This window comes from Denticeps clupeoides, chromosome 8, assembly GCF_900700375.1.
Source record: "Denticeps clupeoides chromosome 8, fDenClu1.1, whole genome shotgun sequence".
Lineage (NCBI taxonomy): Eukaryota > Metazoa > Chordata > Actinopteri > Clupeiformes > Denticipitidae > Denticeps > Denticeps clupeoides.
The window spans coordinates 7,552,801-7,567,660 of record NC_041714.1 but is presented as its reverse complement, the minus strand read 5'-3'; the positions used below and the strand labels follow the sequence as shown (position 1 = coordinate 7,567,660).

The following is a 14,860-nucleotide window of genomic DNA, read 5'->3' as shown; positions in this document are numbered from 1 at the left end:
GGAAGAAGAAAAGAAGAATATGAGAAAAGACCAATTTCTTACTGGAATATTACTGCAGTCCTTTGTGCTGATGCAAGGATTAATACAAGAAAATCACACAGACACTTCAGTGCCTCAGATATTGCAAACCATGAGCTCTGAGATGATGACAATGTTCAAGTGCCACCGCTATTAACAACAAAGTGGCGGCAGCTTCATTCGTAAAAAGTTGTGGAGATTGCTGCTGTCTTTGTCTATACGGTAAAACTTGCTTTATTACACTGCAGGCGAGAGAGACGCTCTGTCCCGTTATCTTTGAGAAATATTAAAAGACAATGCATTTGCACTTTCAAATCGTAGAGTGCTAGAAAGCTCTGTACAGTTGCCATTATACTAATAACTTTAGTGCTGAAAATGCTTTTTCATTGTGATTTGGTACGAGATGCACAATGCCGTAGATAGCTACTCTGCATGTAGAAACGCATGTCTACATATGTTGAATTTGTTTATCAAAGGCTGATGATGAGCATGAAAATACATAAATACGCCTGTAATCACTTGGGGTACAACAAATCACTTCAGTTTGTCTGGCACTTACGAAAATGACCTTTCTTCCTTACTTCATGCTGAGATATTTTTACTATTCACCATTTTACCATTTTCCGATTCCCCAAACTGCAGGTGCATGTGCTGTGAAAGCTCTTGATGAACTTGAGGCGGAATTCATTTCTGTAGTTAATTAAGCAATACCTGATTCTGTTGTGATGCATGACAATGATAGATTCTCTCACATATGCACAAGGAAATTACATTCTCTAAATGTAGGTATCAGAAGGTGTCTGTGTACCTTTGACAAGACAAGATCAGTTACAAACTGCAGTCATCAGAACATGCATCATCAGAATTGCAAAGCATTTTGAAACATTTTTAGGTTTTGCAGAAGTAGCTGAGTGAAGGGTTGCATAGAAATCATGGGGATTGAATTTGCATTTATTTTTCCGATTCCATCTGACTTGCTCTCATAGGGCTTGCAAGCATATCTTTTTATTTGGATCATCTTGTGGTCCAAAAATTGCATACTACACTTACTAATGTGAGCTCCGTGGGAACATGTGGGAAAATGTAAAAGTATGTAAAGGCGAGGTTGCCGTGGAGAATCCTGTGATGTGTTCAGGTGTAGATCCACAACGGATGCGGCAATGTTTACTAGAAACACGTTGTGGCTTGTCTGATCTCAGGTCAGTCAGAGCACGTTGCTGCCAGAACCATATTAGTGTTATTACCTCTTCTCTGTACTGATTGGGAGAACATGGGAGCAGGAGAATGACCCCGCTGAAGTGGACAGAGCAGGGCTCTTACGTGCTGTGAGCGGCTGCCTGCTTGTGTCGTGGCCCTCGGCTCCTGGGGGAAACAGCTGCCTCCTTCCATGCCGCCATTGATAAGTGAGATAGGGCTAATTCAGAGCAGAGGTGAGCATCTGTGGCCCTTTCACTGGCTCTGAATGAGCGGATTGAACTCTGAGACGGGCCCTCGCCGCAGTGCAGGTGGTCGTAGGCAACAGGCGCTGCTTTCGTGTGGGTGAATGTAAATAATTGGCCATTAAATCACAGTAAAAGTTGAAGTAGAGAGGCTTCTGCTCATGTGTCATGCTTTGATGTTGAATGGTGAGCTCACAGTTCCGCGTTTACATAGAAAAAAATTCTCCATTTTTTTGGAGGGGATTATTGTGATGCCTGACAGCATGAATTGAATGCACTGTGTTCTTTGCCTGTATGTGCTCAGCCCTCCAGAAGCTTATCATTATTCAGCATCAGTGCTTAGTGTTACTGTCATTCCATTGAAAATATAAATTGATTTAAACATAAAACTCCCAATTCCCTCAGTTGTTGTTAAGCAGACCAAGGGCAGACAATTTTAGAGAAATTACAGGATTATCTGAGGAAGTATTTTTACATGTTAGGATATTGGGATCAGCATTTATTATTAAATTTTGTTAAAAATAATACATCACAAGTGTTAACAACATTAATGTTGCCAGCTCTGCTTGTTATTAATGCAGTAATGAAGACATGGACACCCATAATGTGCAGATGTACACACACATACACCCTTAGGTCACAAGCTGGGACTCTAATTTGATGCTCAACACCCTGTGACACATCTAGTCAGGCTCAGAGTGACATGGCTGAGGTGGGACCCAGATAAAAACAGTCCAGAGAGGGACACTACAGGTTTGGGCAGGAGAAAATGAAGGAGTGTGATGGAACGTAGACAAAAAGGATCACAGCAGTAAAAAAAAGATTTGATTTCCATCATGGCCTTCATCCCCCAGACAGCAGGAGCCCTGCTGAGGACCATGAAGGTTCTGCTGCCGCACAAGCGCAGAGGAAAGAGTAAGTGTTTACGTTTCAGTGAACGGAGAACAGATTGTGGACGCTGAAGGCACATAGTCTAATCCTCTCAAGGACTGTGGTTTATATTGATTTTGGAAAATGTACTGGCTGTAAAGTCTGAGATTTATTCTCAGCACTGAGAAGCATATGGTTTTTTGTCATGTTGTAATTTTATTAGTCAACTTATAATTGCTTACTAGTCCTTGCAGAATTATAAATTATTGTTATATATCGATACATATGGTAACATAATATAATAAATAATAGTGATGTTAATTGTATAATAAAGGATCTGCAAATTAACTATTTACTCTTTATTAATTAATGTACAGTTTCCTGTTACCATAAACTAAAGCACAGTACTTCATGCATTTAATTTAACATTACATCAAGTACCACCACCAATAATACCATAAACAGTCATTACTGTTTTATTTTACAATGATATTATTGTTACTGTAAATGGAGCAATACTGAGTCCTTTCTAATATAGTAAGTTACTTATCAGTTGTAAAAATTACGGGTCCTTCTGGGCTCCTGTGGAATGTTGTTTTGATGCTCTGCCCATGCTCCGAGGTTAGGAATTCTGCAAGACACGTACGGTGTGAGACGGTGGTGCGATTCCACTACATAGCGTGTAATTCAGTTTGTCGAAGGAGAATAAAAACAATAGCCACCTTGAAAATGGTTTCAAACTACAAACATCATACAATTCAATCAAAATGCACAATTTGACAAACGGATAATCCAGTTATAAAGGTGGTGCAAGAATGGCGCTGTGCAACTGTTAAAGACATGAATAAAGCCAGGTCAGCAAATGTTTTTTAGCAGCAGTGTTCTGCATGTTGCTTTTAGTTTTCTGTGTCTATATGAATGTGGGATCTTTGTTGGGTCTGTCTGTGAAAGAAACATTATTGTTTTTTCAGTTCCTCCAGGATTTCTCTTTCTTTTTCGGGATCATTTATTAAATATTGAAGGTCGTTCCCATGAGAATAAATCCTGCCCAATATCTATAATCGTCTGCATGCATACAGTGTATGGTGCTGTGTGATGGAACATGATGCTTAACTATCAATCAAATTTTTATTTATTGCCATTTTGCTGACGGGAGTGAAAAATTAAATACTCCTTCCTCCCATCCTCTCTGTACATGTGTCCTCATGTGTAATAGCACTTTTCGTAAAACGGTATTTGTTGCCTGCGTAAGAAGGAAGTGGGCTTGGTGACTGGAGAAACTCACAAGAGATAAATCTGTGGAAAGGTGTCAGGGATTGGACAACATTAAAGTGAGGCAGATTTCATAGGGGTCGGCTGAATTTTCACAACATTCTGAAATCCTGGAGGGACTCACAAGCGCAGCACTATGCAATAAGTGTGGGGCTTGCTTTCTAGTGTGGGGTCAAAAGCTTTCTCAGGATTTACAAGAAGAGGTGGGAGTCATTTGTATCTTGAAGAGAAACCAACTAAACTTTAAGTTGGTGTGTAATTATTGCTGTCAGTGGTGATTGACAGCTCGCTACTTCCTCATTCTGGATGATTGCGATGTTTTATTTATTTATGTAAATCCTGAAGACTTCTTGGGCCTTACAGTATATTAGCAATCAAGCCCCATTCTAAGCCCCTGACTGTTGAGCACATGGGACAGAGGACCACGTGTAATTAGCCTGACATGTGAGTGGGTGTCTGTGTATTAAAGATTTTGTGGGCACCCAAGTCGCTGTGCATGCTCTGTGTCTAACCTCTATGCTGTGGTTGGTGAATTGCAGGTAATGGCCCCTCCAGCCAAAGCAAAAAAACCATAAAACAGAGATTCCTCAAACTGCTGTCCTGCTGCCAGCCAAGCGCAGCTCCCTCAGTCAGTCAAAGCAAGTGAATCTCCAGCTCATCACTTATCAATGCGCGCACACACACACACACACACACACACACACACACCTCAGTATGCAGTCACAAACCAACTGAAGTGTCCCCAGAGTAAAGAGTACAAATGAACATGAAGGCGGTGGTCATAATCTTCTCTCTTGCGGGTCTGAGGCTCCATGCTTATTATGTTTAATGGGTGAACGTGGGGTGCTGTGATGCTTCACCACTGGACACATTCTTTTTACTCCTGCATTGGGTCACATTGTTGATTATGACGGGGCCATTTGACTAATCTGTACTCATTTGTACTTTCCGGCTGCTGATTGGTGTATGATGTTTGTTTTAGACATCCTCCTGTTATGTGCACCTTGGTTTTAAAATGCTGCATTAATTGTTGCATTATATTCTAATGATAAAAAATGATCAGTGTTTACTGGATTGACCACTAACTTTTTTGTATAAGGTTGTGTCATAGAATCAAGATGTAAAAATTAATTTGCTCACCTTCATTTTGCCTTGTGCCCTTAACAGACAGCATCGAGGACGACTTTGAGCTGTCCACTGTGTGCCATCGACCTGAGGGTCTGGACAAGCTGCAAGAGCAAACCAAGTTCACCAAGAAGGAGCTGAAGGTTCTTTACAGGGGCTTCAAAAATGTAAGCACCTCCTACTTTTATTTGTTCTGGACAAGGACAAATAAAAGTAGGACACAAGGACATTTTTTATTTGTGGTTATTTTCCATATTCACCATTTAATTCTCCTCCATGTTCTAATTGAAATCTGTATAAAAGTGTATGTCTTTTCTAACTGTAACACCTTATGTGGTGTTTGTTTTTAGGAGTGTCCAAGTGGGGTTGTCAACGAGGACACATTTAAGCTCATCTACTCTCAGTTCTTCCCACAGGGAGGTCAGTTGCTCTCTTACTCCAGTCCAACACTCTCAATCAATCAATCAGACTTTATTTAGAGTGTAAAGATGAAACGATGAAATGAATTACAAGTGGATTTAAGTAAACTGAAGTAATTACGATAAGGAAGTTCCCTTAAAGCTGCTTCACAGATCCTCTGGCAGGCGCGGTGGGGAGATCATGGACATTAAATAATTAGGAGGCCAGTGTCTAGAGGTGGGGCTGAGTGACCTAGATGATGTAAACTCTACAAGCATGTCTGACATGTATTGAGGCGCTCGTCCGTTGAGGGACTTTAAAAATCAATAAACATCTATTCTGAAGCTATTAGGCAGCCAACGAAGGGAGGTCAGAACAAGTGAAATGAGGGCTGGTCCTGATCAATACTTCAGCAGTTTCAGTGATCTCAGTGATTTGGTGATTTTAATGGCTACGCACTGCTCACCAAGGGTGATGGTTAAAAACAGAGGACTCAAATCGTTGTGTCACCATGTGCTGTGCTGCAGTGTTTCACAATGACAATTTCACTTTGTGGTCTTTCTCCCAAGCTCCCATATTTGTTTCAATTTACCATTCACCATGTTTAATTAGTTGTGAATTCACATTCTAAACCTTCTGCACTTTTTTTGTTGTGTTCTTAGACTCAAGTACATATGCACACTTCCTGTTTGAAGCTTTTGACACTAATAAGAATGGATCAGTTAGTTTTGAGGTAAGGACCATGTGTGGGAATTATTCTGATCATGTATGTTGTGTGTTTTATACTTGGAACATTCTTAAACCATACTGGATCTTACAATTCTTCTGTCATTCTCAACAACGTGGACCATTTGCTGATAGGATGACTATGTCCAAAGAGTGAAATATACAGGATACAATTAAGGTTATAGCTCTGGACATTCAAATGGAAAAGGTTAACTCAGTTCACCTTCCTAAATAAAAACTGGTTCTCACATTTAATTGGGTCCCATCTTACTGTTTGCTGACAGGACTTTGTCACAGGCCTGTCCATCATCCTCAGGGGATCCATAAATGATCGGCTAAATTGGGCCTTCAACCTCTACGATCTCAACAAGGACGGTTGCATAACCAAAGAGGTACAGCTACCCTTCAGCACTCAGTAGTTCAGCATTTTCCTTCGAAGCACAGGCAATCTTACAGCCGTGACAGAGGTTTTAAAAGGAAAGACTGTGTGAATTGTGACTGTGTTTGGTGCCTGTAGGAGATGATGGACATTATGAAGTCGATTTATGACATGATGGGGAAGTACACCTACCCCTGCATGCAGGAAGATGCTCCCAGGGAACACGTGGAGAGCTTCTTTCAGGTTATTTTGAAAAAAGATATATTTATATATGTCTTACATTTCATGTGATATGAAATTTGTCCTGGGGCAAAAGATGATGAGCTCTGTAATCACTGTAATTATGTTTCATATTCTGCAGAGGATGTTTTTAGATATATATTTAACTCTGATTCTGTTTTCTCCATCAGAAAATGGACCGTAACAATGATGGTGTGGTAACTATCGATGAATTCATTGAGTCTTGCCAAAAGGTACACGTGCTTACTTACATGAACCTTATTTCTTCCATAATAAAACAAAACAAGACAAAGCAAAACTTTCTATGTTAAACCCATAGCACATTGTCTGTCAACTGTAGGTCAATCATTGGTAGACCCAATATGATTTGTTTATGTCGCATTTTTGCCACTTATTCACTGGCTCATGGCAGTCATCCAACTACGCCACACCTTGCTGGAGTATGGGCCAGAGTCTTTAGAGCGATACACTGTTCTTTTTAGTGTTTTTAGCTCCATAAACATAAAATGTCATTAAATTCTAAACAATATTTTGCAAATTTAGGTGGTGGATGGGGTTCTGGACATGTTAGGATTAGGAACTTTTAAGTGTGTTGTAAGAACTGAATAATGGCATTTGATATTAAGTGGGAATAAATAATGACATTTTATTTTCTACACAACTTTTTCTAACTTTTACTGTTTCTTCTGAATCTTCCCAACACGTCAGGATGAAAACATCATGCAGTCGATGCAGCTATTTGACAACGTTATTTAGGAGGGCACTGCTTGAGATGCGAGGATGTGGCCACACAGCCTGAACTCAGTGCGCTTTCATAGACTCGTCCTGTCTCCAACACAGGAACTCCTGTTCATTTGATTTTATTCTGTATCCCAGAGACATGGATTAAAAAGCCAATGGGACTCGACTGAAAGGCGCGCTCCATTTTTAGTTTACATTAACTTGTTCTGTTCTGAAAATGCTGTTTTACTGGACCCGGTGATCTCAGCAACACAGGACAGCTGGATGGAAGATGGGAGTCGAAGCAAACGGTTATCTGGCTCGACGGCGTCACGGCCTTTCCAATAACAAACTGGTTTTATTAACGCATGATGTCACAAGTAATCTCCAGTAACCTAGTTAACCCAATACTCCAAAGCTTGTCTGTTGTCCTTGTCCGTCCACGGGTGCCTCGCTCTGATAGTGTGTGTTGTTGCTGTGTACGGCTGTGCTGCCATCACTCGGAAACCCCCGGGCTACCTATACGCACCCACCTCCCACCCCCAGTACACGACCAGTGTTCAGCAGCTAATAGTGAAACGTATGCCTGTACATTCCAGAGGGGTCTTCCTCATTAGAGAAGATAAAATGAACACTTTGGCCTTGAATGAATTAGATTACGCTATACATTGACTTCCATTTACAGCCCATTTCTCATAGTGTCATGAGCATACCAAGCATATGGCCACTCATCTATTATGAACATGTTGGATAATAATCATTATTATTATTTTACCTATAAGAACAGATCTGGGATGAACAAATTGGAATAACAGGTCAGTGCCATGTTACTGTCAAGTAAAATGAGATTTGAATAAATGAGGTTTGTAGTGGATGGCCATAAAATGCAATATGTCATTGTTTTTAATTTCATATATAATTTAATGATAATTACACTTATGTATATGGTACTGTGCAAAAGTCTTAGGCACCAATACAAACCAGTGGGGGGAAAATCTATCTTTTTATTTATAAACAATGACATTTTGTGTATAAAGAGAGGCAGACATACTGTACCGGGAAATGAAGACGTACCATGGTGAACTTATTGAATAGAGGATAATGTATGACATATTCACTTAAAAGCAGTATAGAAGTTGGTTTATACCCTTTCAGAATACATCAAAAGTATTTAAGTACATGGATTTCAACTACAGAATGGTGCCATTTATTATGGTTATGATTTTATTATGAAGTTAACATGAAAATGGTACCATGCAAAACAGAGAACAACCATCAAAATCTATTAAATAATAATCTAATCTAACAAATATCTAATAAATAATAATAAATTACTTTAGTACCAATGCAATTATGGCCCTGCCTGAACTGTCAGAGCTTTTAGAACTGAACAGAGCACTGTTTGGATTTATGCTTAAAAATGAGCAAGATCAATGAAAAGTCCCACCTCTTCCAGTGGCCCATTAAAAGACATATTCATAATTTATTTCATGCCTAGGAAATGAATCCAACATGAGTAATACTTCATTTTTTTAACTTATGCATTCAGGTATCCTTTTACTGTCCCAGTGCAACTAGCAGATGTACCTAGTAATCCGGCCCGGGTGGACTCTTGAATAATAAAAGAGTGATGTATTTCCCACTTTTAGCATGGCCCTAGGCACATGGTCTTTTTAGTTCAAGGACAATAAGGAGTGAATAAGGAGAACTGTGCTTTTTCCTGTATTTTTATTTAAAACATGCATTATTGGGTTGTAGTGGATGAGAATCTGGCCTTGACTGCTGGTAGCAGGTTTCCATTCCTGCCCGCCAGTAGTTACCCCTCCGAACTCGCATGTACTGTTTCTAGAGCAAAGAAAATGTGTAACCTGTTGTACTAACTGTGTCTAGTTGACTAGCCTCAGCTGGTTGCGTTACATTTATTATTAAATGTATATTTTGTATAGAGACAATAAAATCACAACTGCTATGCACTGACGGGTTGACGTGAACACTTGTTCATCTAGGCAGATTTTCAAAAATAGTGTACTAATTTTGGATTTATTAAAACCTGCATGAATCCCATCAATAAATGAGAAGTTTTCACATTCTATGCTTTCATCAATATTGAACTAAAATTACACGTAGTTTTTATATATATATATATATATATATATATATATATATATATATATATATAAGATTAATTATATTAATACATGGGGAAATTTCAACATATCACGGCAAGAATCATTGCAAACCAATAACAGTGGCTGTGAGTGATGACTTAAATTCAATGAGGAATAATTTCTATCCTGTTGGCATTTCCATATCAAAATAAGTGGTGGCAAAACAGATCCATGATTCCTGCTTCCTCCTGATGTCCCCTAATGGCATACATGTTGTCCCACCTTCCGTCAACAGATTTATACACAGACAAAAACCTATGGATGATTTTTAAGCAACATCTTAAATCAACCCCTCAGTCTCAATTTTTTGCAAAATGGGGATCTAACAGAGGAACAGAGTTGCTTATGGCATCGTACTTTGACGCCTTGTGTTGTTTTTTTCCCTTAACATTATTACATATTAAAAATGTAAAACCTTTTTGGAGTGATATTTTCTAACATGTGATCTGCCGTAGTTTGGTAGTTTGGTATTGTAGGACAGAATATAAAGCAACAAAGTAAAGTACCCGCAAACATCCCAGTGGTGCCTCCAAATATACACTGGGTGGTAGTAGCCTAGCAGGTAACACACTCGGCCTATGAACCAGAAGACCCAGGTTCAAATCCCACTTACTACCATTGTGTCCCTGAGCAAGACACTTAACCCTGAGTGTCTCCAGAGGGGGAACTGTTCCTGTAACTACTGATTGTAAATCGCTCTGGATTAGGGCGTCTGATAAATGCTTTAAATGTTCTGATTACCTGTTTCCTTACCCGCTAGGCCACCACTGCCCCATTATTCAGTCTGGTTCCTGCTCTCCAGAACTCCGGTCAGCATGTTATTACATCCCTCATACGTACATTGTAACATTCTGAACAGATTTTAAGTGAAAGAAGGACAAACCCAATAACAAACCCAGGACTAATGTGGAAATAATCTTTGAGAATTCACTGAAAAAGAAAATCTTCAACAGAAACCAGTGAGTTTATTAAATTTAAGTGTTGATAAATTAATATAAAAAGTCCTTTTTTAAAACATTTGTAGACAGAAAGAGACAATAGAACTGGCAGAGTGGTCCAGAGGCAGGGCTGGCCTTTAATGTCTTTATAGAACAAGATCAGTCCTGTCTGTAGAAGGTGTTGGTCTTCTACTTGGCAACCTTCCGTAGCTCTGCAAGGACCCAGATAGCAAATGTAAGCAGTGCCACAGACCCTGACTGATGGGTGGCAGCTAAGGGTGTCGGCACATAAAGCAGCAGAGTACTGATGCCTAGAGCAACCTGGGGAAGAAAAACAAAAAAAACATTATTTTTTTTATTTTTGCTGTCTTTTATTAATGGAATAATAACAGTTCTTAAATACGTAATAAAATCCATGAAAGTTATTTGAAAGTTTGTTGTGCAAATTTTAACCTAAAACTAAACCACATGGACACAAAACTAGCATCACATGTTTAATCTACATATCTCTGTTTATATGTTATTATACACACATAAAGTCATTAATATACATATACATGTATGTACCTGTGTATAAGCCATGGCTGTGAGGCATCCAATAGCAATCCTTGCTCTCTTGGGTAAATGCATCCTTCTTGAGAAGAGATAAAGTCCAGTAATAGCAGCCAGAGAGCCTATGCCCTATTATAAAGAATGGAATTAAAATAATCACAAAGCTCATAAAGTGTCCAACCAATTCCAGCATGACAAATTACCAGTATACGGTGGTCAAACTGAACAGTAGTAGGATTCTCAAAGACGTTCTTTAGGGCTGGAGAGAAGGCCAACAGGTCATCAGGAATCCATCGCTCCCCCATCTTGGGGAATGAGTTGTACACCAGCCCAGCATCCAGTCCAGCAACAAATGCTCCTTTGAAGATAATTCATAATTCAAAATTTTAACCCCATTTCTAAAGACTAGTTTTCATTGTTTTTGGCTTCCAAAAATTTTTTTGTTTGGAAAACAATGTTTTTAATGAATAAAATATGGAGAAAGATCATGATTGAAGCCACAGAACTTGGTGTTCCCTAGCAATTAACTACTGTACATAATACACCCCGGACCTCCAGATCGTTATGTTTCTAAACCAAGAACGTCCTGACCAGTTAATGAATGGTTCATCTATGCCCAGACAGGGGGAACATCATTGGATGAAAACCATTACAATGTGCTGAACTGCACTGAATAATGACACCCTAATTGAGGCAACTTGGCTAAATTAGTAACGTACTATTACACCTTTACTAGGGCTGTGTCAATATGTGAAGTCTGACACTAGACTATGGACTTTGGAATTGCACCATTACAATTCCAGAAGACAAAACTTCCCAGCCTCCTGGTCACATTAACAATGCAGCAAAACTAATGATTTATTTCACTATTAACAAAATGTGATTATGAAATAATTATTCTGTGTCGTTAGTAAATTAAGGCATAAATACAACAGATGTGGCATATATTTTACTCGGGTATATTAATACAAACTGAATGAATGAAGAAATGAGCTGATAAACAGCAAGTTGGATTTAGTGGTTGGCGTGGTCCTTAAATTAGCACACGTGCGAGGGCGTACATTTAAATTCACACAGAATGTGTGATATCCGAGATGGTTAAAACATCATTAAGGCTAATATTAAATTAAATGAAACAAAAAAAAAGGGCTGGGTGGGGAGGCATCTCCTCCACTCTATATGCTACTTATTACCAAACTACTGGGTCAACTGATTCATTTAATGAATCAAAGCAATAAAATAGATACCTGACAAAGCAGTGAGGAAGACCAGGCCGCCCGTTCCTTTTGCAAATCGCCGAAGCTGTACAAGACGCCGCGTCTCGTTTAACTGCAGGACAAAGGGTACGCCTGGTTTTAAATTCTGCAACACTTTTCCCTCCAAAGCATTTCAAAGACACTGGCCTTATAATAAGACACCCCCCTCCTGAGAGAACCGCATCTTACCGTGTTTGGGGGGAGCATCAGTGTGAGTCCAGTCCACAGACTGGCGCAGTAGAGAAGCAGGGCGGAGCCCAGGTGAGACGCAAGACGGTACTGACTCACGCGGGGAACGTCGTGAGACTCCGGCTTCTCCTCCAGACCACTCTTCACCATGTACCATCCCAGGAGGCCCTGGCGACAACCAACCAAACACACCATTTCACACGAAGCGGCCTAAATAAATGGAAACGGTAAAGGACTGTTTTCATTACCTGGAAAAAGACGAACCCACAGAGTCCCAGCACACGGCCCTTCATGGAGCGGTTAAAATAGCCCTTCCTCCAGAAGTAGATTGTGGGGAGGATGTATGCCAAACCCACTAACCTGCCCCACATACGGTGGCCCCACTCCATGTAGAAGATGAACTTAAACTCAGTGAGTGTCATGTCACGGTTCATTCTGTTAATAAACAAATAAATAACACAACACAATGTCGGCAAATAATGACATAACTTTATAAAAGAAAGTTTGTAATCGCAAGAATTGCGATTTTTAGAACAGATCTTTATATAAAAGAGATGGTGGATTCTCACATTTTAAACTCTGGAAACTTCTGGTACTTTGAAAACTCCGCCTCCCACTCTGCCCGTGTTTGTGGCGGCTTCATCTCTTTCACCAAATGCCAGTCCACCATCGAGAGTCCGGATTCAGTCAGTCTGCAGTGTGAGGAAGACCGAAGAAAGATGTTTAGCTGTTCACCAGGAGATCACTCTTCCTGAATGAATCAATTTTATTTAAAACCGATCAGCCTGTTAATATTATTATAAAATAAACGTATTTATTCATTCATTATGTAAACATTACAGGCAAGGAATGATATTAAAAACGTTCTCAAAAGAAAACAGTCTGTACTAGCATATTTATGCAGAAAGACCTCCACTCTGCATGCTTGAAAATGTGCTGGGAGCGGGCAGGGGGGTACAATAAAAAAAAATAAAAAAAGACTGAAAAGGCTGCAGTGAATCTGTGTTGTTGTTATAAGTGAAAGGGCTGCTTGCTTCGACAAAACTCGTACACAAACTGTGACATTCACTGAATGAGCACAAGCTCTTACACAAACAGTCACTTACGTTTGTCTTTAGCATTTCAAGTATTTTTCAGGTTTCATAGAATCATCAATTTATTCTGGTCACAAACGTCTGGCCTGTAACTTACAGTACAATCTCTTTCAAGAAGGTGCAGAATCACCTTGTGACTCCTCCTAAAACCACCGCGCCCAGTACAAGCCCACTGCAGCCCACCAGCCAGCGTCCCACCGCGCGGTTGCTCGCTGCATTGGGGACGGTCGCAGCTGCGGCCCCGGCACCTCCGACTTCTACGGCCACGGCACCCGTACCCCGTCCACATGTGGGCACCCACAGCCGTACAGCAGCCTGCAGTTCACAGCAACAAACAAGAGAGATGATGAGTGATGCTGGAGTGGAAGTAGCCTAGTGGGAAACACACACGCCTATGAACCAGAAAGTGAAGGTGAAGTGAATGTCATTGTGATACCCTGCAGCACAGCACACGGCGACACAAAAATGTGTCCTCTGCTTTTAACCATCACCCTTGGTGAGCAGTGGGCAGCCATGACAGGCACCCGGGGAGCAGTGTGTGGAGACGGTGATTGCTCAGTGGCACCTTGGCAGATCAGGAATTGAACCGGCAACTTTCAGATTACGGGGCAGCTTCCTTAAACACTAGGCCACCACCGCCCCCACAAAGTCACAGGTTCAAATCCCACTTACTACCATTTCGTCCTTGAGTGTCTCCAGGGGGACTGTCCCTGTCACTACTGATCATAAATCGCTCTGGATGAGGGCGTCTGATAAACGCTGGGTCGTATCACGTCGTATCACGTGACAGGGAACAAATAGACCTGTCTGCTATATAAAAACAGTCGCATTTGAGCTCTTCGTTTTCATCTTAGAATCTGAATATTGTTGGATCTGTTAATCAGTCAGTCAGTCAGTCTGTTAAACGCTGGATAAATTGCTTTTTTTCATTCATTGTAATTTGAGGCAGGCCGTGTGTAAAAACGTGCACGTTTCATGCTGCGTGTGGTGAAAGAGAAGCCGCTTCTTACTCGTCTGAGTCGCAAAGCTCCCCCGACGCTCCTCCCGCAGCCGCAGGACGCGACGCGTGTCAAGGACGGAAGCAGCATGCCCGCTGGCTTTTACGCGCCTCTGTTTCTCTGGGGTTTAAAACCATGCGACCTCTCGCTCAGGCGACATGACAAGGCGCCGCCATGTTTCCTTCTCCAAGCGCTCACCCTTCACCTATGACGTCACGGTTTATGCAAGGCAATATATAAACATTTGAGGAATTTCCATTTTTTTCAGGAGTTTTAATAGTTGTGTAAAATGACAACATTTTTCAGTGTACTGGGCTGTAATTCAGAAACGTAAAATATATCAAACGTTTAATATATAAGCACGAATCTCGCGGCGTTTTTTCACGTTATTTAAGTTCACGTATGACCTATAAATGGTTTTATAGCCATTTTTATTTACATTTTTTATATTATCGTGAAACGTAGATTTGTTTTTTT

At 40.4% G+C, this 14,860-nt stretch overlaps 2 protein-coding genes across 9 annotated transcripts in view; one reads left to right on the top strand and one right to left on the bottom strand.

The window, feature by feature from the left end:
• LOC114795404 (Kv channel-interacting protein 2) overlaps positions 1 to 9,165 on the top strand; it is a 107,958-nt gene extending 98,793 nt beyond the window's left edge. For 4 of the 7 annotated variants that reach the window (XM_028988627.1, XM_028988625.1, XM_028988624.1 and 1 more), the window contains 7 exons: positions 4,767 to 4,891; positions 5,075 to 5,144; positions 5,786 to 5,856; positions 6,134 to 6,241; positions 6,367 to 6,471; positions 6,639 to 6,701; positions 7,177 to 7,253. In XM_028988627.1, coding sequence (XP_028844460.1) covers positions 4,767 to 4,891; positions 5,075 to 5,144; positions 5,786 to 5,856; positions 6,134 to 6,241; positions 6,367 to 6,471; positions 6,639 to 6,701; positions 7,177 to 7,224 — 590 coding nt within the window. In that variant the 3' untranslated portion in view covers positions 7,225 to 7,253. Of the gene's footprint in view, positions 1 to 333; positions 2,373 to 4,138; positions 4,238 to 4,766; positions 4,892 to 5,074; positions 5,145 to 5,785; positions 5,857 to 6,133; positions 6,242 to 6,366; positions 6,472 to 6,638; positions 6,702 to 7,176 lie in introns of those variants that run through there. The other 3 variants (XM_028988622.1, XM_028988628.1, XM_028988626.1) reach the window with 2 other exon arrangements.
• Positions 9,166 to 10,301: 1,136 nt separating this feature from the next.
• On the bottom strand, positions 10,302 to 14,577 carry cox15 (cytochrome c oxidase assembly homolog 15 (yeast)). Of its 2 annotated transcripts, XM_028988620.1 has the most exons (9): positions 14,396 to 14,577; positions 13,516 to 13,700; positions 12,861 to 12,983; positions 12,540 to 12,726; positions 12,292 to 12,459; positions 12,094 to 12,175; positions 11,050 to 11,204; positions 10,862 to 10,975; positions 10,302 to 10,615 (listed from the first exon to the last, which is right to left on the bottom strand). In XM_028988620.1, the coding sequence occupies exons 1-9, from the start codon at positions 14,471 to 14,473 to the stop codon at positions 10,484 to 10,486; spliced, it is 1,224 nt and encodes a 407-aa protein (XP_028844453.1). In that variant the 5' UTR covers positions 14,474 to 14,577; the 3' UTR covers positions 10,302 to 10,483. The 2 variants fall into 2 exon arrangements, with proteins under 2 accessions (XP_028844453.1, XP_028844454.1); XM_028988621.1 differs by lacking the exon at positions 14,396 to 14,577 and having other exon boundaries at positions 13,483 to 13,615.
• Positions 14,578 to 14,860: the final 283 nt, after the last annotated feature.

Excerpts from the sequence above, each read along its gene's own strand:
- cox15 (XM_028988620.1), bottom strand. The coding sequence starts at position 14,473 with ATGCTGCTTCCGTCCTTGACACGCGTCGCGTCCTGCGGCTGCGGGAGG. Across the intron at positions 11,205-12,093 it reads CTTCCTCACTGCTTTGTCAG|GAGCATTTGTTGCTGGACTG; the intron begins GTATCTATTTTA and ends TTATCTTCAAAG. Across the intron at positions 10,616-10,861 it reads CAGCCATGGCTTATACACAG|GTTGCTCTAGGCATCAGTAC; the intron begins GTACATACATGT and ends TTTCTTCCCCAG.